We start from the raw sequence: 24,415 nt of genomic DNA, 5'->3' as shown, positions 1-24,415 counted from the left end.
ATTTTAATTATTTCCTGTCTTCTACTACTTTGGGGGTTGGTTTTTTCTTCTTTTTCTAGGGCTTTGATTTTTTTATTTGTTGACTGTTTCTTTTTTTAATGAAGATTTATAGGAGTTCAATTCACAATAGTTAAAACTGTGGAAGCAACTTAGATACCCTTCAATAGATGGATGGGAAAAAAAACTGTGATATATACTACACACACACACACACACACACACACACAATGGAATATTACTCAGCATTAAAAGAGAATAAAATTATGGCATTTGCAGGTAAATGGATGGAGTTGGAGAATATCATGCTAAGTGAAATAAGCCAATCCCTAAAAAACAACGGCTGAATGTTCTCTCTGATAAGTGGATGATCCATAATGGGGGCGACATAGGAAAAATGGGGGAACTTTGATCGGGCATGGGGAAGGGACGGTAGGGAAGAGACATGGGGATATGAAAGATGGTAGAATGAGATGGATATCATTAACCTAGGTTCATGTATGATTGCACATATAGTGTGACACTATATCATGTACGACCATAGAAATGTAAAGTTGTGCTGCAATGTGTACAATGAATCAAATGCATTCTGTTGTCATATATACCTAATTAAAATAAATTTTTAAAAAAATTTAAAATTTTTAAAAAGTAAAAACACAAACAAAAAAAAAACTTCTGGGGCTTCACAGATCTGCTCTTTCTTCAATGTTCCTTGACATTTACTCAGGAACGGCTCAAAAAGAAAGAAAAAAAGGATACTGAAGTGATTTTGCCATACAAATCCAAGTTCATAAATGAAAAAAGTGGTATACGTATACAGAAATAATACACTAAAATGTAGTTATCTCTGGGTTTTACAATTTTGAATTACTTTATCTTTCCTTTTTGTAAATCCTAACTTCTAAATGAATATATATCTGTGTTATAATCAAAAAACAAATTATGAAAGCTACTTTGTTGGAAGTTACATTTAAATAGAATGAACACTCTTAACTTTAAGGACAAAGAAACATATAGAACTTCACTTAATAAATCAGTTTGATTTTCTAACTGTTTTGTCAACTTACTAAATGAAAATCCTTATGGGCTTCCTTTCTTAATTCTAAAGTCCAGTTCCTCAATATACAACTTCCTCTTCATTCAAGCCCCAGCCCAAAATTTTGGTCTCTTCACCACCACTGCTGGTCTTCACCACCGCTCCACAGTGGCAGTATAGAATCCCCCCCAATGAGTCACCCTCATGTTTGGTACGTAACGTATCATGCCTCATGAATCCAGTTAGATATGTACATATTTGCCTCTCCTACTGGGTTGTCAACTGTGCCAGACACATATAATAAACTCATTTTCTTCCTCTACGGCCACAGTGCCCATTACACCATTTCATATATAAGTCATGTGACCTTAGATCTTGTAAATAAAACTACTGGACACTACTGGACGCAGCACTAAAATGAAACTTAAAGCACAAAGAAAGCATTTTCAAAACTACGTAAGATTTCCAAAACATGAATCCTATCTCCAGAAACTGAAAATTACCAAACAATATACTGAAATAATATCATAAGCCCCTTAATTACCAAACGATAGCATTAAGTAATATCAGAAGCCCCTTTAAAATGATCATTTTTATAGTCTTACATTAAAGAGACAGTATGGGTAATTTTCTTTTGAAAAATTTCCATTACTTTGAAATACAATTCTGAAATGGAATTTTGAAAAAAGCTGAAATATAAAATTTTTTAAGTTACATTGAAATAGAATTTTTATAATTATAAACTATTTTTAACAACTTTAACAAGTTTGGCTTTGTCAGTAAATCAGTTTCAGAATCATGATCTTCAAACAGCATGCCAACATACCTAATAGCAGTGACCCTGTGAATGAGCATCTCTGTTTGCTCTGACAAGTCTGATGGAAGTAGCAGCTCCACCGGCTGCAGGCTTGATATCCGAGTCTCCAGTTCGGAACGGGAAGGAGAGTCCTGGAAACTATCGAACACAACTTCACCTGTGGCAGGCTGCACTCCCTGAAAACAAGCACAAATGTAACATCACAGACAATATAATTTCTTCCAGTTATGGTTAAACATGCAAATAGTAAAGATGATACATTCCATTTCTAAAGTGTTTGAAAACCTGTTGTTTTTCAAGACTCATTTACATAAGTCAGAGTCACTGAACTACAAGAAACTAACTGGGAGTTTCAAAAGGCACCTGAGTACAGGCCCTGGACCTAATACAACAATGGAGTGACTATGACAAGTCACCAAATCCTACTTGGGCCTCAGTTTCCTCCTCCAAAATGGAAATAAGTCAGTTTATTTCCCTAACAGAACTATTGTAAGGATCAAGTCAGAAAAAAAATGTGAATGCTTTAGAAAACATAAGGCATTGTACAGATAGATACAGACTAATAAGTGATATGGTCCTAGTAATCTGAAAACCAAAATGTTCAAGAATACACTTAATTATATAAACAAATAAATAAAAAGCATAATTTTTGCAAAAAAAAAAAACAATATACATGTAACAAATTCTCATGAACCCCAACTAGGCAGTCTGTTCAATGAAATAACTTGAAGATACCCCATCACCCTATGCCAAAAGACAAACTGGAAAATATTACCACTTGGAAGAGGTTAAAAAAAAAAAAGTCAAGTTACTTAGCCAAGGTCTCAGTACTAAATGGTGGATTCAAACCCACACAGTCTAACTCCCCAGGCCATACTCTAACATACTACTGATGCCTATGAGAAGCCTAGGGTGAGTTACAGCCTCCACCAGCTAAAAGAAGGGAGAATCATTAATCCCTATGTTCATATGCTATTGACGGCACTTTCTAAAACAACCCGCTGAAAATATCCACATCCTATAATCAGCAATTCCTTCCCCAGGTGTATATTCCTGAGAAATTCAGGCATGTATAAAGTAGAAGACATGCCAAAAACATTTATACATATAGCAGCATTCTTTGTAGAACCAAAAACTAGAAAGAACCCATATGTCCACCAACAGAGGAATAAGTAAACTGTACACCATAAAATGTAATAGGACACAGCAACGAAAAACCTACAGCAACAAATGTAAATAAATCTCACATAAAAACATAGGAAACAAAAGAAGCAGGATCTAAAAAAAAATACGTACAGTATATCTACACTTGTGATTAAAGTGGTAAAACTAGAACTAAAAGGAAGGAACTTATTACCTTAAAAGTCTGGATTACAGTCACCTCTGGAGTGAAGAGACACACAAGGATCTTATGGGTTGTAGTAGTTATAGTTCTGACCTGGGTGACTGTCTTATGCTACCCTGCCAAATTTATTTTATGCATTTTTTATTGAATATTTTATAATTTTTTAAATATCTCACGCATAGATCAAAGAAATACTTTCATTCAAAAAAGACTACAATTTTAAAAAAAGAAAAATCTTTTAATTCTATTCAAAAAGCTTTCTATAGTATTACTATACTATCTATAGTATCAGTATCTCAGGATACATATCTAAGTTTATGTCCCACAGTCTATAATCATGCATTTACAAAAGCTACTTAAAAGATGTTCAAATAACAAACTTATCAGCCAGCCAAATATTCTGTTACTAAATTTAATCAGAGAAATTTTCTATTGTAACACCTGAAACTTCATTATTCTATAAGGTATGTATTATCAAGAAATCTAAGCTGGCATGGTGGTGCACATCTGTAATCCCCACGGCTCAGGAGGCTGAGGCAGGAGGATCACAAGTTCAAAGCCAGCCTCAGCAAAAGCAAGGTGCTAAGCAACTCAGTGAGACTCATTCTCTAAATAAAATACAAAATGGGACTGGGATGTGGCTCAGTGGTCAAGTGCCCCTGAGTTCAATCACTGGTATCAAAAAACAAGAAGAAAAATTTAAAGTCAATCTGTGAAGAACCATACTGTCCATACTGAAGGCAATGGTCCTAATCACCATGTTTTTCCAATAGTGAAGCCTTCGATTCTAGACTCACTGCCAGTACACGAAGATGACTCCCAGGCTGTGACTATGGAATGGTTAACACTGATCACAGCAGGGAAAAATCCAGGAAGAACTGTTCTGAAGGTAAAGGAAAATGAGTTCCATTTCAGCCACTGAGTTTGAAGGGTCAGAAAATTCTGAGTGCCCTTGCTTAATACTAATTTGGATGCAAAAGCCTAGAGCTCAGGAGAGAGGTTGAGCCAGCTGAAAATATCCACATCTTATAATTCATCCTATATCCACACCCTATAACCACTTTTGGACTGATGATATCCTGAACTCTGGATATCATCAGTCCAAAAGTGGTTTCTGAGGTCAAGAGAGGATCCAAAAAAAAAAAAAAAAAAAACACTGAAAGGGCAAATTACCACTTTTCATTTTATTTTTGTATCCCACTTCATATACTATGGTTAGATCTGGCAACAGATTAGAGGTTATTTCTAAATGTGCTAAGAAGGAACTATACATTGTCAACTCTGTTCTTTAAACTGAGTTTCAGGTAAATATAAAATAGCATACAACATATGTTAAAGCCTAAAACCAAATAACTTTACTATTCGTAGATAGGTCCAACTATGTCCGCAGTTAGATAAAAAGTGCTTCTCAAGGAAGAAAAAAAAAAAAAATCTAATTGGCTTAGAGCCATCCAATCCCCACGGTAATGCTAACTCCCTGAGAGAAGAGCTTACAGGTTAAGCAAATGCCAAGTTAGCACAGAGTAACAGAATAAGGTATTAAAAGTCACACTGGAGACATTCAGATTGTAAGAATTTATTGATATCGTCACTGACTGTAGAAATTTTAAAAAGCAAAGAGAAGTTATTACTCAGGCAAAAAGCCCTGCTTTCACTTAATGTACAACAGGACAAAGGTATTTAATAATTGTCAAAGGCCCTAAAAAGTCTTAAGATTTTGAGCATGGTCCAGGTAGGCATGTAAATGGGCAAATGTATTCATAAATTGCCATAAGGCAAGGGCAAGAAAACTATGATTCACGAACCATGTTTATATGAAACACTGAGTATAAATATTCCTAACACTTAGTCTGGTGTTTTACATCGGTCAATTATCACTTCTCTAACTATCCCTTTCTCCAAATCTAGATAGAATATTCTAGAATCATTCATGTTTAATTTCAAGCCTGTAGAGGAAATCTAGAAAACTCTTGCTACCCATGCATGCGGCTGGCTTATGTTTTATTCTACTATGTGCACACTGTCCACATTTATGCCTATTACTCCACTTACCTTCAACCCTAAAATCCTGGAGCATATGAACCAAAACTATCTGTATCTTTCCATAGCATAGAGTGCTGAGATAGGAGAATACTGTAACTAGTGATGTAACGTATAATCTAATGAGGAAAATGCTTCCCAGTTCAACTACTTCAAGGCATATCTCATCAGTTATCCTCATTATAAACCATTTGTGATTCTCATGTTTAGAAATACCATGAACAGTTATTATTCCTTTTTCACCTACAAAATACTTACCACAATGCCAATGAAAATGTTCCCCATTTTTTTGTCCTTAATGTTTTCCTTATTTTCATAGATACATAGAAGGTAGCTGGTAGAAGTATCAGTCAGTATCTCATCAACATTTACAGCATCATCCAGCTTGATCAGAGGATTCACATGTAATAATGATTAAAGAAAAATAATGTCCTGAAGTGCCACTAATGTTTAATATTAACTGTTTTCTCCATTAAAACAATGGTTCATTTTCTGAGTATTTTCCTCTATGCAAAACTCTTCCATGTAGCACATTCTTCTGATTTACCATGAGCATAGCTGCACGTCTTCTTTTCCCTAAAATGTAAGGTTCATGAGGGCAGGTAACTATTATTGTCTCACTTCCAAAGGCCCTAGGAGAATACATCAGATGCTGTGGATGCCCAAATATTAACCCCCTTTAATTGGGTGATGCTGACACTTGAATTCTTAAATACTTGATTCTATAAATCAAAGCATAAATATACTAAAATAAGTATAAATTAATTTTTTCTTTGAAGTACCTAAAGCTTCCAGAAAGGTAAAACAGTTTTAAAAGACATTTTAAAAAATCAGAAATAAATGTATATGTGTGTAGGTTGTGCATGCGTGCATTTGTGCGTGTGTGTGTAAAATGAGTCCACTAATCCAATTCTCAAGAGGTAAAAGCTAATTCTGGAAAAAGCTAGTCTGGATACATCCAATTTGGGTATAAGAAGATAAAAGAAAGGAGGAAACACTGCCAAATTCGTTCTATGAAGCCAGTTATCACCCTGATACCAAAACCAGATAAAAACATATCAAAGAAAGAAAACTACAGACCAATATCCCTGATGAACACAGATGAAAAACTTCTTAATAAAATGCTTCAAATTACATTCAAAAACACACTAAATAAAGATAGTACACCATGATCGGGGATGCAAGCCTAGCTCAACATAGACAAATCAATAAATGAATTCATCACATAAATAGATTTAAGGACAAGAATCACATGATTATTTAGATACAGAATAAGCATTGGACAAAGTCCAGCACCCATTCATGCTTAAAACACTAGAGAAACCAGGGATAGAAGGAACTGACCTCAACATTGTAAAGGCTATATATGACAAACCAAAGGCCAATATCATACTGAACAGAGAAAAACTGAGAGTATTTCCTCTAAAAACAGGAATAAGACAAGGATGTCCACTCTCACCACTCCAATTCAACATATTCCATAAAACTCAAGCCAGAGCAATTAGGCAAGAGAAGGAAATTAAAGGGATAGAAATAGGAAAAAAAGAAGTCAAATTATCTGTACACTGATGACATTATCCTATGTTTAGAAGACCTGAAAAACTCCAAGAGAAGACTTCTAAAGATGATAAACAAATTTAGCAGGATACAAGAACAACATATTGCTTTCCTATGCACCAATAATGAATCCGCTGAGAAAGAAATCAGGAAAACTATCGCATTTACAATAACTTGAAAAAAAAAAAAAAACCTTTAGAATAAATCTAACCAAGGAGGTGAAAGACCTCTATGAAAACACTGAAAAAAGAAATATGTGGCTCAAGCGGTAGCGCGCTCGCCTGGAATGCGTGCGGCCCGGGTTCGATCCTCAGCACCACATACAAAAAAAACAAAGATGTTGTGTCTGCCGAAAACTAAAAAATAAAATATTAAAATTCTCTCTCTCTCTCTCTCTTTAAAAAAAAAAAGAAATAGAAGATTTTAGAAGATGGAAAGACCTCCTATGTTCTAGGATAGGCAGAATTTTATCAAAATGGCCATACTACCAAAGCAGCATATAGATTCAACACAATCCCCACCAAAATACCAATGACATTCTTCACAGAACTAGAACAACAACAACAACAACAACAACAACAACAAACAGTTCTAAAATTCATTTGGAAGAATAATAGACCCAGAATGGCCAAAGCAATCCTGAACAAAAAGAGAAATTCTGGAGGCATCACAATACCTTATGTCAAATTATACTACAGAGTTACAGTAACAAAATTAATATGCTACTGGCACCAAAATAGACATGAAGACCAATGAAACAGAACAGAAGACCCAGAGACAAACTCATATACTTACTTATAGCCCTATGATACTTGACAAAGGTGCCAAAAAGAGAAAGGATGACCATTTTAACAAAAGGTGCTTAGAAAACTGGATACCCATATGTAGAAGAATGAAACTTGATCCCTATCTCTCACCCTGCACAAAAGTCATTTCAAAGTGGACCAAAGAAAATAGAAGATCAGTGGAGTAGAAGAAAGGGATTGAGGGAGAAAGAGATGGGACAAGAGAAGGAAAGAACAATGAATGAATCTGACCTAACTTTCCTATACATATATGAATATACCACAGTGAAATCTCACCATTATGTATTTATCTACTAGGTACTAATTTAAAAGCAAAACTATAAGTAAACAGAAAGATCAGTAGAATGAGGGGAATAGGGGGATGGAGGAGGAGAGGGAAAGGGGAAATAGTGGGGACTGAATTAGAACAAATTACATTCCATGCTTTTATAATTATGTCCAAATGAATCTTAATGTTATGTATAACTAAAAAGAACCATTTTTTTTTTAACAAAAAAAGATCAAAGACCTAGATCAAAGACCCAGGAATTAGACCAGAAACTCTACAACTTCTAAGAAGAAAATGTAGGCTCAACATTTCAACATATAGGCACAGGCATCAACTTACTTAACAAGACTCGTTAAGCACAAGAAATAAAACCAAGAATCAATAAGTGGGACAGCATCCAATTAGAAAGCTTCTGCACAGCAACAGAAACAAGAGTGTGAAGAGAAAGCCCACAAGATGGGAGAATGTCTTTGCCACCTGCTCCTCAGATAAAGGATTAATATCCAGAATGAATATATATATTTTTTAACATCAAAAAAAAAAAACCCAATAAATAAATGGACAAAAGAACTAAACAGATATTTCTCAAAAGAAGAAATACAAATGGCCAAGAAATATATGAAAAAATGGTCAACATATATAGCAAATAGGGAAATGCAAATTAAACTGACATAGAGATTTCATCTCATTCCAGTCAGAATAGCAATTATCAAGATAACAAATAGCAATAAATATTGGTGAGGATATGGGGAAAAAGGTATATTCATATATTGTTGGTGGGACTCAAAATAGTGCAACCACCCTGGAAAGCAGTATGGAGATTCCTTAAAAAACTAGGAAGAAACCACCATGACACCTAGCTATCCCACTCCTTGGTATATATTCAAAAGATCTAAAATCCACAAAATATAAGAATGCAGCCACATCAATGTTTTTAGAGGTGCAATTCACAATAGTCAAGCTATGGAACCACTGTAGGTGCCCATCAACAGAAATGGATAAAGAAAAAATAGTATATATATACACAATAGAGTTTTACTCAGCCATAAAGAAGAATGAAATTATGGCATTTGCTGGTAAATGGAGGGAACTAGAAAATATTATGCCAAGTGAATTAAGCCAGACCCAGAAAGTCAAGGATTCATTTTTTTTTTTTTTAATGGAAACTAGACCAAAATATACGGAGAGTGGGGGGCAAGGGCAGGGGGAATCCCATAAAAATAGAAGAGAGATTGATGGTGTGGAGAAATGAAATTTAGGGGGAAGGTAAAAGGATGGGAAAAGAGAAGCAGAGTGGAATGAGTATGACCAAGCTTTCCTATGTACATATATGAATACACCACAGTGAATTTTGCCTTTCTGTATGTTCATAACACACTAATTTTTTTATTTATTCTAATCAATTATACCTGACAGTAGAAAGCTCTTCAATTCATTGTACACAAACGGAGCATAATTTTTCACTTCTCTGGTTGCACAAGAAGTAAGGTAATGATGTCTGTCTCATCCCACCATCTTTCCTATCCCCTTGCTCCATTCCCTCCCTCCACTTTGCCCCATCCAAATTTCCTCCAACTCATCCCATCCCGCACCCCACCCCCCATTATGGATTGGTATCCACTTATCAGAGAAAACATTCAGTCCCTGTTTTTTTTTTTGGATTGACTTATTTCACTTAGCATGACATTCTCCAACTCTATCCATTGATCTGCAAATGCAATAATTTTATTCTCCTTTAATGCTGAGTAACATTCCATTGCACTCATTTTTAAAAAGTTATTTTTTTAAAAAAAAGAGCCATAAGCATAGCAGATGTGAAGCAGGAAAGGATACTCTTTTATGAATGGGTTTCAAGTAGGAGACTCAGCTTAGGTAAAAAAGAAAAAAATAAAACTACCATGTTTTTACAGCCTGATCAGCTTAGAACAACCAAAGGGATGCAACTGGTTTAGAGTTTGCTCTGAATGACAGTTATTCACTATTTGTGGTCTTAAACAAACAAAATAATCCTCAGAATTTGCATAGAAACTAAGTGGGCCTCTAAATATGCAGATTTGTAATAAGCCATAAAAGAAATACTTTAGTACATGATTTAAGACCTTCTTTATCCCTAGATTATTTTATTATAAGAGACCTAACCTAAGTAAACATTATTAAATGCACCCTCACCTTATTTTATATACATCTATTTGGCTTTAAAAACAGAATTTTATGACTCTGCTTTTAAAATTACTTTGCTTCAATTAACACAACAAATTTATGAAAATCTATAAATTTGGCAGCAATCATTGGGCATACTGAAGATTTCTGCAAAGAAAGAAAGTTTTACCCACAATCCATTTTCAAAAGCAATAAAATCTTCACGAATTAACAATTAATGAAGATGGCCTATATTATATTTTATAAGCATTTAAGTGTATTTTAATTTTGACTTCGTAGTTTTCTTTCCATATTAAGTTATTAAGTTATTATTTTTCAGGTCTCACCGTAGGAAGATCCTAAGGAATGTATAGCCCCTAAACACCTAACTTTTGTCCATAAATGATCCAAGAAAACACACAATTTCAAATCAATTGCTAACTTGACATTATCATTTATTAGGCTCACTTCTTCTTACTCTTAGTATATGATGAATTTGTCTTTCATTATGACATTTGAAAAATGTTTGTTTCTAGTTACTACCAATCCTTCCTCTTCATTAGTGCACTCCAAGGATTCAAGTAACTGTACTACCTCACCTCATCGAAAAGGTTCCCAAAGGACTTTTTTTTAAATGTCACCTTAAAACAAAGCACTTGTAACAACTAAGAGAAAAATTACTATTCGAAAAGGATATCTTCTCCAATGAGTGTGGATTTTGTATAAAGAGCAGTCAGTTTCCGGGAAAAGAGAGAACTTTTGTTGTCTCCAATAGCCTTTAATGCTGCAGTTTCAGTTTGCTTTACAACTCCCACCTTCAACAAAGTAAGAGATATTTAATATCAAATCTGATGAAAAACCAATCTAACAAACTCATTTCAAAATGCTTAAATATTAATTCTGAAACACTTAAAATAAGTGAATTAGTCCACAGTGTCCAGATATAAGGTTTAAGCAACAAGGACCATGAACAGCTGACTAGTGTACACAAATCACTAAGAAGCACTCTGTTACTGAGTCTTAAAATTTTTTTCTGTAAATACCTAACAATATGCTCTTAAAAATCAAGATACATTAATAATTATGAAACATTTTTCATTGCTTCAAATGCCAAATTCTAAAACTCATTAAAGCCTGCCTGTTACTTTAAAGGCATGTTTTCACTCCCTGGAAGAAAATCTCCTTCCCTTCTCCCTTGAAGTTAAAAATCAAAGCTGACCTTATATCCTTTAGCCACGAGACGGCGTACATGAACAAATAGTCTGTGAGTTGGTATACTTGCTGTCATAAAGTTGTGATCTAAATGGCAATAAATATTCAGTTCCCGGGCAGCAATCTAATATTTAAAAAAAAAAGAAAGGAAGAATGTTAATAAATTTCTATTTCAAGATTTCATGTGGGATTTGTTCACTTTGTTAAAAATTCATCAAGGTATACACTTAGGATTTGTGTACTTCTATAAATGTGTGGTACATCAATAAAAAGTTTGAAAGAAACTCCCCATATAAATTCCCGGGTCTCATCTATTTTTTGGCAGTTCCTACCACCTGACATCAGGGCCAAAATCTGTATCTCTAAATGTCTCCAAAAAATGACAACTGTTTTTTTATGTCCTTAGATGTTCCAAAACCTAGAAGTGCTGAGCTGTCTCTACATAAGGACTATTCAATATAAAAAGGAGGAAGCCAAAGGAATAAGAATTTTCTATGCAAATGGCATATACAAATAACTGATGATTAGAAGATACTACAGAGTATGCATAAATAATAAATCCACTTGGACAGAGGAAACTTTTAATAAGTGACATGAAGAACTCTCTAGACTGGTTAGTTAATTAATGATGCATGGTTGATAGAAATGCAAAAACAGGAAGCAGTCCCTGATTCCCTGCTTTCTTCCAGAACACACTAGACACCACCAAATAGAGCCATGGAACTCTCTTCCAGTACTTTCACTCCTTTACCCCAACCCACGTCTAAACTGTATTCATCCTCTACTATATCATCCTCTACTATAGACAAAAAATTTACCATTTAACCTAGATTGTTTCTTTCTCCCCTTCACCTATAGGATGCCAGCTACGTATCCGGTTTTTTTTTAAATATTTTTATTAGTTGTTGATGAAATTTTTTTTTATTTTATTTATTTGTATGTGGTGCTGAGAATCGAACCCAGTGCCTCACACATGCCGGGCAAAGGCTCTACCACTAAGCCACAATCCCAGCACCCGTACCTGTTCTTAACCTCAGGAAATATGTCAATACTATTTCATAACACAGAACACAATGGAACTTAGAGAACACTACCTTTCTGCCACAATAGGATTCAGAAAACATGAACAAGAAAACATTGGCCAACTCTTCTCTTCCCATCCAAGGGGTGGCAGATGTACTACATCATCATGTTCTGATGTTATATGACCTAACCAGGCCTGAGACTATGTAGTCATGACAATCAACCACCGCTTCCAGCAAAAGCTTCCCTCTACTTGCTCGTTGAATGTGCAAATTCACTTTAAACCTTCTTGATCTGTATCAAATACCCCCAAGTTAAATTGAGACCCAGCTTAGGCTAAGATTGAAAGATGACTGACACAAAGACCTGTGGGTAGCTGGCAGAATTAATGTGCTCTTCTCATTGAAACTTAACTTTGTATCTGGCTATGAAAATTCATTAATTAAGGTAAGGAGAACTTCCATACATCTCAAAAAAAAATTGTTTTTCGCTTGAGATTCTCCTAAAAAACATATTTGTGGGCTGGAATGTGGCTCAGTGGTAGAAACTTTGCCTACCATGGGTGAGGTACTAGATTCGATTGTCAGCACCACATATAAATAAATAAAATAAAGATCCACTGACAACTAAAAAAAAAAAAATGTTTAAAAAAAACACTGGCAATGGTTCATCCATCAATTGATTCATCTAATAAACTTTTTATGGATGAAAAGTATTGGCCCAGCACCACAGAAAATGAACAGTAACATTCCAGTAGGGACTCCTCACTTCTCCCCCACAAGTCTAGCTCCATCAACTTTGCTTGTGCTTGAGTTTTATTTTAAATGACAGCATTTTAAAGGGTGACTGATCAAATTAGCTTTTTCACAAAGTCAAGAAATAAAACAAAAATATTGAAAAATATCTAAAGCTGAACAAGAAAAACATGAAAACAACTTACCTCTGCATCTTCCCCAAAGAATCTATACTTATATCCACATTCCACACACAAAATTGCATCTTTATGCTGCTGTTTCATCTCTATATATTGCAACTCTAATGGTGTGTAGATGCTTTTCGATCGTCTATTAGATGGTTTATCAGAAGTTTTCTGTAAGTTTTCATGAGTCCTATGTGATAGGCCAAACTGACTGTCCTGGCAACCAAAAAATTTAAATAGTTTAACAAGAATAAACTATTATATTAAATTCTCAGAGAAAGAAAATGCAAAATTAGCAAAAAGCTAACAGTTGGTAAATCTAGATGAAAGATTTCCCAAGACACATTGTAGTATTCAGGCAAATTATCCCTAGACCACTGGGCAATTATGTTCATTTGGTAGATTTTTACCATTCAACTGTGTCTTTTCAAGCTCTCAAACAGCTTATTGCTTGTAATATGTCCTTATATTGCTTCTAGATAACCCTTCTATTTGATTATTTCTAATTTCACAGAAAAATCAAGTTTGTCATTTTATGTACAAAGCAATATGTACAAAGGTTTGAAATTTTTTCAAAGTAAAACGTTTTAAAAAATTATGAACCAAAAAAACAAAAACTGCCAGTATTTAAGTAAATTTTGCAAATCTAAACAACCTGAATGTTTTATATACTTCTTTTTAAATTTGATGTTATTGGATCTATAATTAATAAACATTTATTTTCTTATTTATTCCCAGGTATACAATGAATAAAAATCAACTAGGGATAAATCTTGGGCAAAAACACTTGCAGCAAGCATGCCAACATCTAAAGCTGCACTTAATGTTTCATGTTTCCAAGCATGCTCTAAAAGATAGTATATTCTATAAATCTGTATTACAAGAGAGAATCATCATTGTTTTGGTAAATAAATAGGGGAAAGAAGTTTTGGAAAACAAAGAGCATTGGGCTACATTTTCAATATTAGTACTCCTACTATCCTTAACTTCCTGTAACATAAAACCATAATTAATTCCAACTTACAGCTTAGAGAAAAATCCCTTGATTATTAGGCCTGATTAAGAAATGGAAAAATAAGACAAATTGATAGGATAAATCAATTTCTAAGTAAGAGCCATGCTGTCACTCTCAACATCTAAAAAGTTACTCAACTACCACTGGAATAAAAAATATGACCTAAAAAACTAGTGAGCAGAAGAAGAGGAAGGGACAGAGAGCAGAAAAGTGGAGTCTCATATCAACAGAAACCCCAAAAACATGTATTCTGTGGATGCCAAATGTTTAAAAAAAAAAAAAAAAATCAGCTTAGCTGGGACGGCACAGAAAGACATTAATTTCAAAAAGACTCAATCTATCTAAATAACATAGCCCAGAAAACTTGCAAAGATTCGCAATAGGAAGATGGTAAGGTGTGGAGAGGAATGGCCAGAGAAATGCAGCTCATCATAACATCTGAGAATGCAACTGTTTTTCATTTTGAGGGATTTTCAATTTTGTTTCTATGACTCTTACATAAATTCCAGGAATACTACATAATATAAAAGTTAATTAATACTTACAAAAATATATTTCCTAGAAAAAAGTTGCTCTCATTTTTTTTTAACTTATTCTTTTACTGAACAAGACAGACTTCAAGGAAAAAAAAAAGTTCTCTCCATGTGGGATACTAAGAAGTAAATCTAAGTACTTGATTATTAAGCAACTTGTTTTTTATATGATTTGGGTGGAAATATTTCTCAGATATACTATATTTTCTTTAATAGTCACAGAGGCAGCATGTTGAACTCAACTTAACCTTGTCTTGACAATTCAGAGTGATCAGAATAAATTTCAGAACCTATTCAGAGTCATGTCATTAATATCCCTAGACCACTGGGCAATTATGTTCATTTGGTAGATTTTTACCATTCATCTGTGTCTTTTCAAGCTCTCAAATAGCTTATTGCTTGTAATAATGTCCTTATATTGCTTCTAGATAACCCTTCTATTTGATCATTTCTAATTTCACAGAAAAATCAAGTTGGCATTTTATGCACAAAGCAATAGTAGATAGGCTCTACTGAGACCTCAGGGTAAATGTTCCAATTAATAAAATGAGATTTCATAGACTTTATGATTTCTATCCATAATAATCACCCTATACCATGGTGAACTGCTTCTCAGTATTAAACAGCAATAAAAAAGAAAACATTCTTTCCTTTTCTGATGACCTAAGATAAGTGAGTTAACCAATATTAGCCCATTTGAGACAGAAGTCTATAGATGTGAACTTTGTGGGAAGGGAAAACTGTAAGCAAAATTCTATTGTCCTAATCATTTTTCTAAGAAAAAGTACATTTCATTAAAATTTTAATAAATAAATATATATGCATATATATATACACACACATATAAATTCAAAAAGCATTTCTCTAATTCAATGATCATCAATCATATCTACACATTAAAATAAGAGCTTCTAAGAAAATAGCCATGCACAATTCTCAGTGAAGACCAAATAAATAAGATTCTGAAGGAAGGTTCTAAATACCAATTTTTGTTTTGTTTTGTTTTTAATTTCTCCAGATGAGTCTAATGTAAAGCTAAGGTTGAAAGTCAACCGCTCGTCTGAATTATAGATTTCAATGATGGTGCCAGACCAGATTCTGCAATGATAAGAACCATAAGTCACAAAATAAACAGTAGAAGAAGTAAAAACACATATTTAGTTGGTTTATCTCTAAGTTTACTTAATATATGCCAAGCTTTCAACTGGAAACCTCAAAACATCGACAGACAGATAGATAGATAGATAGATAGATAGATAGATAGATAGATAGATAGATAAATGGATGTATGTATGTTGCCCAACATTATTTTCCATGCAAATCATGAAAACTTTAAGGAGAGCTATATTAAAATTATGCATGTATCAATAATCTAAAAAAATTCCCCCAAGTCAGTGGTTCCTAATCCAGGCAGTAAGTACATCACAATCAGAGACTGTGGAATACGGAATGTTCTAAAATAAACAGTATTGGCTCAAAATAATTTGGGAGTCTTTTAATTTTTTGTTTTGTTTTGTTTGAACACAAACCAATTCATCCCTCATAATACACAGCAAATTAGAATGTTAGAATATGTTAGAATTTCTTATGTTTCACAATATGTCTGTGAAACAAAAGATCTGTCAGGTAACTCAGATGATCAGTCAAGTGTCCTTAGTGACCCTACAGAAACTAAAGGATTTCAGAACCTACTATTCTGGGTAACTGGAAATACATCTATATAACAATTACATACCTTTTGGTTCACTTGGGATTTAGAATCTTCAGAATAAACTGCATTCTTTGCACGTTGAAAACTGATATCCTCAAAATCAGTACATTTTGGTAGAACTGCAAACCTCTCTTGAAGAGGTGCTATCTGGACTCTATTTTGAGGAATGGCAGAATCGCAGCAGAATTCTTTCAGTTTTTCCAGAGACTTTGAGATAGTCCTGGTCCTCAGACATTTATTTGGCTCTTGGAAAACAAATGAGAAGAAAATATAACCACGGTATTTTGGTCTCATTATGTCAACTTATAATAAACACAGAATTTTCTAAAAAGGGAGATTCCCATTAATGGACTGAACTATAATGTGATAAAGGAATAAAGAACATCAAGTTCAGGGTAAAGGTGGCATATTCAAGCATATATCTGATTTCTCTCACTGCTGAGACCCCATTGAATAACTACAGTAGCAAGCTGGGGCTAGAGTTCAGTGGTACAGCTCTTGCTTCTCCTGCTCACATGCAAAGCCCTGGGTTCTATCTCAGCACTACAAAAGAAGAGAGAGACAAAGAAAGGAAAACTACATTGTAGTTTGATTCTGGTTTTTATTTGTTGGTTTGTTTTCACATTTAAGGACAGACAGGAGAGGAGAGGCAACAATTGCAAATGAAATCTCTGAAGCTAGAAGGGAAAATAGATGAGCTCTCACCAATCAGCCCACTCAACTCAAGCTAAGTCCTAAGTCAATAGTTAAGAAAACCAAGGATCAATCCTATTTGCAACACAAAATGATCAAGAGACTGGGGAATTACGGCACCAGTAACTGTGGAAATGGAATAAGGGAAAATCTAAAATAAAGGCACTGACTCAAAGTAATTTGGTTTCTAGACCCCCACACACACACTCCAAAGTCAAAGGCAACAATCTTTTCCTCACCTCAGCAGCAGATGGGAGATAGCTCTGGAAACAAGCATAGCTGATGGAGCAGCAACTCAGAAGGGTGATGGGAATGTACATTGACTATATGCTGACACCCCCAGCCTCTCCAGAACCTAGGAAGCTAGGAGGTTCCTAATTGAAGAATCTGACGAGATTAAGGGGAAAGCCTTAGACAATGACATCAAGGGTTCACCAAGGAAATCCAATCACCCCACTCAAACACCTGCTTTCCTGCTTCCAAGCTTTGCACATGCTAGACTTTCTACATATCAAAATTGTATTCATTCTTCAAGTTCCATCTCAAAGCTATCTATTCCATGAAATTCTCTAATTCTCACAGCTTTAAATCGTTTTTCTTTTACATTCCTATAAGAAGCTCAAATTTTAATATAGTACACAGTCTGCCTAAGTAGGAGTTGTTTATAAGCAAGCAATCCAAAGAGAAGGGATCTATCATTTATTGGATCTTTACCATGTACCACATATATTATTTCACTCTTTAAAGCAATAGTATTAGGTAGCTATTAGCAAATATAAGGGAACTGGGGTTGCATGAATTTATCATCTTTCACCCTTCCTATGAAAGCAAGAATATTCTGAGGGCACAAGTGATATTCTGTTCATTTCTGAAAGTTTAAAACTTTCATATTTTAAGTGTGTACACAGATTTCCCTCCTGTGGTTTAAAAAAAAAAAAAAAAAAAAAAACCTTTCCCAGAATGTAGGTCAGTGAAAATCTTGGGGTTGTAGTTTTTTAAAACACAAAACAAAACAAAAGACGGATCTTTAGCTGAAGTGTTAAAAACAGAAGTGAAGTATTAAGGCTCTATTGCATGGTGTATGTTTGTGGTTGAGTAAAACTCAAACTTCATCACTTCCTAAGAGATTTATTACATTTTATTTTTACTTATGTCTTAACGTTATTAGTGTCTTTTATCTCTGTATGATGGAAATACACATTATGGTATGTTGCTGCTACTTTGCAACCCTTCTGATTCAAGAAAGGTGAAGCTTTAGGGAAAGGCTCACCTAGAGCTAGTAATACTCTGACAAAATTTAAAAACAATCCTGAAAACAATCAAAATGACCCATGAGGAAGTTAACTGATTGCAAGAATAAAGTACAACACTCTAAAGAAATACAAAATCCAGTAGGAAATAATAAAGAATTCAAAACAGCCACGATCCAATCAATTGCTGGACATGTGAAAAGTATGAAAAGTCAGTCCAATGATGCAGATCCAGAGAGGACAGATATGATAAAATTAATACACAGAGACATGTTTTATAAATACACTCCACATAATGAGAAGGCAAAGAAAAACATAAGCAAAAAGAGAGGTAAAAGAAATACTTTTTCTATTAATAGTTTTACTGAGGTATAATTCACACAGAGAAATTGAAGATTTTTTTTAAAAAAAGGAACTTCAGAGATAACATCTAAAATATCTAAAACAAACATTTCATTGAAAGTGCTTTATAGCAGATTAGATGCTACAGAAGAAAAGATCACTGAATTTGAAAGCATTCTATCCAAAATGAAATACAAGGAGAAATAAGACCTGAAAACAAAGCTTCAGTGATTTCAGGGACAATGTCAAGTAGTTCAACATCCCTGAAATAAACTTTGAGAAAAAGAGAGAGGAAGGAAACAGAGAAAAGCAGTTGAGAAAATAATGCCTAAAAGAGCTTTCCAAATTTGATGAGAGCTTTAAACCCATAGACCCAAGAAGCTTTAAATGAGCTTCAAGCAGGATAAAAATCAATTCAAAGTGGTCTAAGGCCCAACAAAATCTAATCTGTGGAAATCTATAATGATGAGAAAATCCTAGCCAAGAGAAAATGGACAGGAAAATTGGCCCTCTATAATTAAAACAAAACAAATGAACAAACCAAAAAACCTAGATTGTCACATGCTAAAAATCAAAAATCCTTGAACATGGTGACTCTCTTTCTTCTAAATACATGAATTATTCAATATATACTTTACCTTGTTTACTATGATTTCTCTTATTTGAAAAATATATTTTTTAGTATATTTTCCAAGGTATGTTTTACCTTTTGATTATTTCCATGATTTCCAAAATATATTCTAAAGTCACTTTTCAAAAGCATGTAAGTTTCCTTGTGAATACAAAGTTTTCCTCTCCTGTGGATACCAGATTTTAAAAAAACACAATAAAAAAAATTGTAAGAACTGGATATGTGGCTCAGTGGTAAAGAATGGGATTTAACATGCATGAGGCCATAGGTTCCATCTCCAGCACAAAAAAAAAAAAAAAAAAAAAAAAACCCTTGTAAATTGAAAAATTGAGAAATAAGGCAGATATGAAAAATATTCAACATCCCTAGCAATTATAGAAATGCAAATTAAAACTACATTGAGATTTTATCTCACTCCAGTCAGAATGGCAATTATCAAGAATACAAGTAACAATAAATGTTGGCAAGGATGTGGCCAAAAAGGTACACTCATACATGGCTGGTAGGACTGCAAATTGGTACAACCACTTTGGAAAGCAGTAATGGAGATTCCTCAAAAAACTTGGAATGGAACCACCATTTGACCCAGTTATCCCACGCCTTGGCATATAGCCAAAAAACTTAAAATCAGCATACTATAGTGATGAGGCCACATCAATGTTTATAGCGGCTCAACACACAATAGCTAAGCTATGGAACCAAACTAGATGCCCTTCAACGGATGAATGGATAAAGAAAATGTGGTATCTATACACATAGAATATTACTCAGCTGTAAAGAAGAATAAAATTATGGCATTTGCTGGTAAATGGATGAAACTGGAGACCATCATACTATCTGAAATAAGCCAATCCCCAAAAACCAAGGGCCAAATGTTCTCTCTGATATGCAGATGCTAACCCACAATAGGGAAGGGAGAATAGAAGTTCACTGGATTAAACAAAGGGAATGGAGGAATGGAGGGGGGATGGGAATAGGAAACACAGTAGAATGAATGAGACATAACTTTCCTATGTTCATATATGAATACATGACCAGTGTAATTCCACATCATGTACAACCACAGAATGGAAAGTTATACTCCATGTATGTATAATATGTCAAAATATACTCTACTGTCATGAATATCTAAAAAGAACAAATAAAAAAATAAAAAGAGGGCTGGGGATGTGGCTCAAGCGGTAGCGCGCTCGCCTGGCATGTGTGCAGCCCGGGTTCGATCCTCAGCACCACAAACAAACAAAGATGTTGTGTCTGCCGATAACTAAAAAATAAATATTAAAAAAAAAATCTCTGTCTCTCTCTTTTTAAGAAAAATATTTTAAAAAAAAAGAAAAAGAAATGAGATGAATCTATACAGTTGCATATTACCTAGAAATAAAAAGAATGAATGTGAATGTAATTTAGAGCAGTCGAAATTATAGAGGCAGAAAGTAGAATGGTGTGGAGAGCAGATGAACCCATAGTCATTGGCTGATCCTGCAGTGTTGGCAAAAGCCAAGCCTGGGAAATATTCCTTGCCAAAAAGCAAAGAGGTTAACAGCCTTGACACTGGCTCTGATGCTAACAGTTATCAGATGTTCCAATACAGTGGGCTTCCTGAGTGCAGCAGGATAGCCATAAAAATGTTTCTATCTCTGTAACTTTTTATGCACAAAGAAGCCTCTTGATAACTCAGAAGACTTTAACAATTTACAATGCCCCTATAGTTTAACTTTCTGATTATGAGACCCTATATAATAAATTTGCAGAGCTAGTTCCAGGTCACTGTTCCTCCATTAGAGGGCAGTGTCCCACCTGGCCCTAGCTTTGCTTAAAAATGTTTTCTTTTTCTTTGTGTTTTTCTCCATCTCCAGTCACCCCTACTCAAGATCCTTTGTTGATGCTTGGCAGGTTGTGGCAGAATGGTAGCTGCCAGAACTGGAGATGGGAGAATGGGAGTTATTATTCAATGGGTAGAGTTTTAGAAATGCAAAAGGAAAAAAGAGTTCTGGAGATGAATAGTAGGGATGATAGAACAATATAATTGTACTAATACCACTAAACTGCACACTTAGAAATGGTTGACGGTGAATTTTATGTTTCTTACAACGTAAAAAAATGAATTTTTTTAAAGAAAGGAATGAAGTACTGCTACCACACTGATGAACCTTGAAAATACGATACTAAATAAAATAAAACATATACAAAAAGCCACAAATTGTATGATTTCATTTATATGAAATTATTTCAATACACAAATCTACAGCAGAAAGTAGATTAGTGGTCGCCTAGGGCTGGAGAATATAACAAGGAAAAGAAGGTAACTGCGACTGGGTATAGGTCTTCTTTTGGGATGATGAAAATGTTCTAAAATTGACTCCCTACCACAGCCTTCAGCCCCAGTGCTAGGGATCAAACCCAGGGCCTTATGCATGCTACACAAGTACTCTTTACCACTGAGCCACATCCCAATGCCCTAAAATTAACTTTGATAATGTTTGCACAAATCTGGGAACAACTTAAAAGTCATTAAATTGGTGAACTATATGGTGTGAGAACTGTATTTTAATGATTGTTATTAAGAAGGAGGAGGAGGAGGAGGAGACAACAACAACAACCCTGGGACAGAACAGATACCCACCTTCTGAATGCCAATTTTTTAAAATATTTTTTTTAGTTATAGATGGAGACAATATCTTTTTTGTTTGTTTATTTTTACATGGTGCCAGGGATTGAACCCAGTGTCTCACACATGCTAGGCAAGCGCTCTACCACTGAGCCACAACCCAGGTAACCCTGAATTAACAAATGACAAGCATTTTAATTTCAACAATTTCCAATCTCAACTGTCCTGTGTGGCCCCTGTTAAGCCACTTAACTATGGCAGCCCTCAGTTCTCCTCACCTGTCATCTACCTTTTCCTCTACAAAAGAAAATAAAACAAGGTTTTTAGGAAGAATAAATGAGCTACAAGAAGCTTTAGAGTAAAAGCAGACTTTAAAAAAAGAGCACTCACTGCTAATAGAATTTACTGAAAAACTGAACAATCAGGTCTATATAGAGCAATGAAACAAAAAGAAAAAAGGCAAAGAGCCCCAGAAAATGCAAAATTAACCAGTGGCAAATCTGTCAAGTCATGACTCCTTCAAGCCCCCCTCCAGAAAAGAAAAGGACTATGGTATTATCAGATGTTATCAGATATATTTTTCTTATTAGTCATACATCTCCATTTTTGTAGTTAGTTCTTATTCATGTTGGCCCTAAATCCAAGTTTTACCATTTATATGGAAAAATAAGTATTCCACTTATTATCTCTAGCGGTATAGACAGTTATCTTCAGTGAATTGGGACTTCTTGTTTATTTGTTTGTTTTATGTTCTGGGAATTATGAATAAAGATGGATTTCCTGTCTCTTCTTATCACAAATTCTCTGGAGCCAAAAACTAGAAAAAAATCTGCTCACTCAATCATCTACCCCCAAAATCACCTCTGGAAGTCCAGAAGCTCAGCAATGCTGGATTGTTTTGTTTTAATTAACATTTCTTATTGTAGATGGACACAATACCTTTATTTTTTAAATTTATATGTGGTGCTGAGGATTGAACCCAGTGCCTCACATGTGCTAGGTAAGCGCTCTACCATTGAGCTACAACCCCAGACCCAAACAATGCTGTTCTCACTCAGTGCTTTTTCACATATAGAAAGAACAGCTCTGTGCAAAAAAAAGGAGAGAGTATATCTATATGTCCTGATATTGAATATCGTTTAAAATGTTCTATTAAGTGGAAAAAGATAGTTGTAAATTAGTATATGTAGTATAATATGTAAACTATGATAATTATTACTAATTAACTAATTTGGGGGTCTGTGTTGTGCACACATATGTGTGTGTAAATATAGAAAAATCTGGAACAACACACAGTACCCAAACAATGAGCAATAGGCCTCATTGAAAGAGAAGGTCTTTCACTGTCTACCATCCAAATTTCTGTACTGTTTGAAATTTTTATAACAAGAATATCTCATTTTTAAAAACATGACAAAATGGTTAGAGTGGAAAAAAAGAGAAAGTTGGGAGAACTATAGCCAAATTGCAGAACTCCAGCTCCTCCACGGTCCCCCTCACCTCCTATACATACCACCACAAACTCAAGCACAACAGTGATCATTGTCCAAAAAGAACAAAGGTTCAACTCTCCAAGAGCTTTCTCTGCCCTCCAGAAAAACCCAAGAATATCAGAGCCATGACTGCTGAGAAGAATCATCGCCCAGACTCACCAGGGTTACCAGGCATTACCAAGTCACTTCTTCCTTCCTTTTCTTGGACTTTCTTTGCTTTCTTTTTAACAGGCCCATCTTTCTCCAGTGATCTTTTTTTTCCTTTGTTAACTTCTGTAGCCTACATACAAAGGTCACAAAATGAGGTGTTATCTATTCTGTGAAAGCTTGATGTATGTGAAGTAATTTAAACATTATTTCTGAATGACACCAACTTCCCTGCAATCCATTCCTCACAGAATTATTTCTGTTAGCTCTGGAAAGGCCTGAGTTAACTGTTTCTACCCCCATCAAAGACAGGGTGGAAACTGGCAGGTCATGAGCCTCAGAACCTCTAGTCCTGCTAGAATAAATGAAACTAAGCCATATAATACCTTCCTTTACTCAATCAGCCTTTACTTATCTCAAATTATAAAACCTGATTCACCCCACTTACATGTTAAATAAAATACCCCTAAGAAATAAAATAGTACTTATCAAAGCCAAAATTAGGAGCCAAAGATTAAATAAATAATATCACTTTTTAAATACTAATCATTATTTAACTATGTCCTGTTTAAATACAATATGTTCACCATTGAAGTTGCCACAAGACTATGAACTATCTATTGGCAGGAAATCTGACAAAAATTTAAGTCCTTCACCAAATAGTCTCTAAATGGTAGACGAAAAATAAAATTTTGCTGAATTCGTGAAAATTAGGTCGTCCTTTAAAAAAAAAAAAGGAAAAAAAAGAGGAGCAATTATTATAGGAAAGAAATGTAAATGAAGAGAAGAACTTTTTAAAGCAGCTTAGTTGTAACTCCATTAAAATGTAACCA

The 24,415-nt window shown here is 34.5% G+C and overlaps 1 protein-coding gene across 3 annotated transcripts in view; it reads right to left on the bottom strand.

Annotated features, from left to right (window-relative positions):
* The window catches only part of Msh3 (mutS homolog 3), a 183,564-nt gene extending 159,226 nt beyond the window's left edge, over nt 1–24,338 (bottom strand). Inside the window, exons 1-7 of one of the 3 annotated variants that reach the window (XR_007346415.1) lie at nt 23,595–24,338; nt 16,443–16,663; nt 13,181–13,375; nt 11,225–11,341; nt 10,703–10,820; nt 5,494–5,639; nt 1,860–2,026 (exon numbers count right to left, since the gene is read on the bottom strand). Coding sequence is in view for 2 of the 3 variants with exons in the window: in XM_015497854.2 (XP_015353340.1) it covers nt 1,860–2,026; nt 5,494–5,639; nt 10,703–10,820; nt 11,225–11,341; nt 13,181–13,375; nt 16,443–16,663; nt 23,595–23,610 (980 nt within the window). In the remaining variant the exon portion in view is untranslated. Of the gene's footprint in view, nt 1–1,859; nt 2,027–5,493; nt 5,640–10,702; nt 10,821–11,224; nt 11,342–13,180; nt 13,376–15,690; nt 15,806–16,442; nt 16,664–23,594 lie in introns of those variants that run through there. The other 2 variants (XM_015497854.2, XM_048800207.1) reach the window with 2 other exon arrangements.
* Between the last annotated feature and the right edge of the window lie 77 nt (nt 24,339–24,415).

The sequence above is a fragment of the Marmota marmota genome, unplaced genomic scaffold (assembly GCF_001458135.2).
Source record: "Marmota marmota marmota unplaced genomic scaffold, marMar, whole genome shotgun sequence".
Lineage (NCBI taxonomy): Eukaryota > Metazoa > Chordata > Mammalia > Rodentia > Sciuridae > Marmota > Marmota marmota.
Note: the sequence above shows the minus strand (reverse complement) of the source record. Positions and strands in the feature narration are given on the sequence as shown.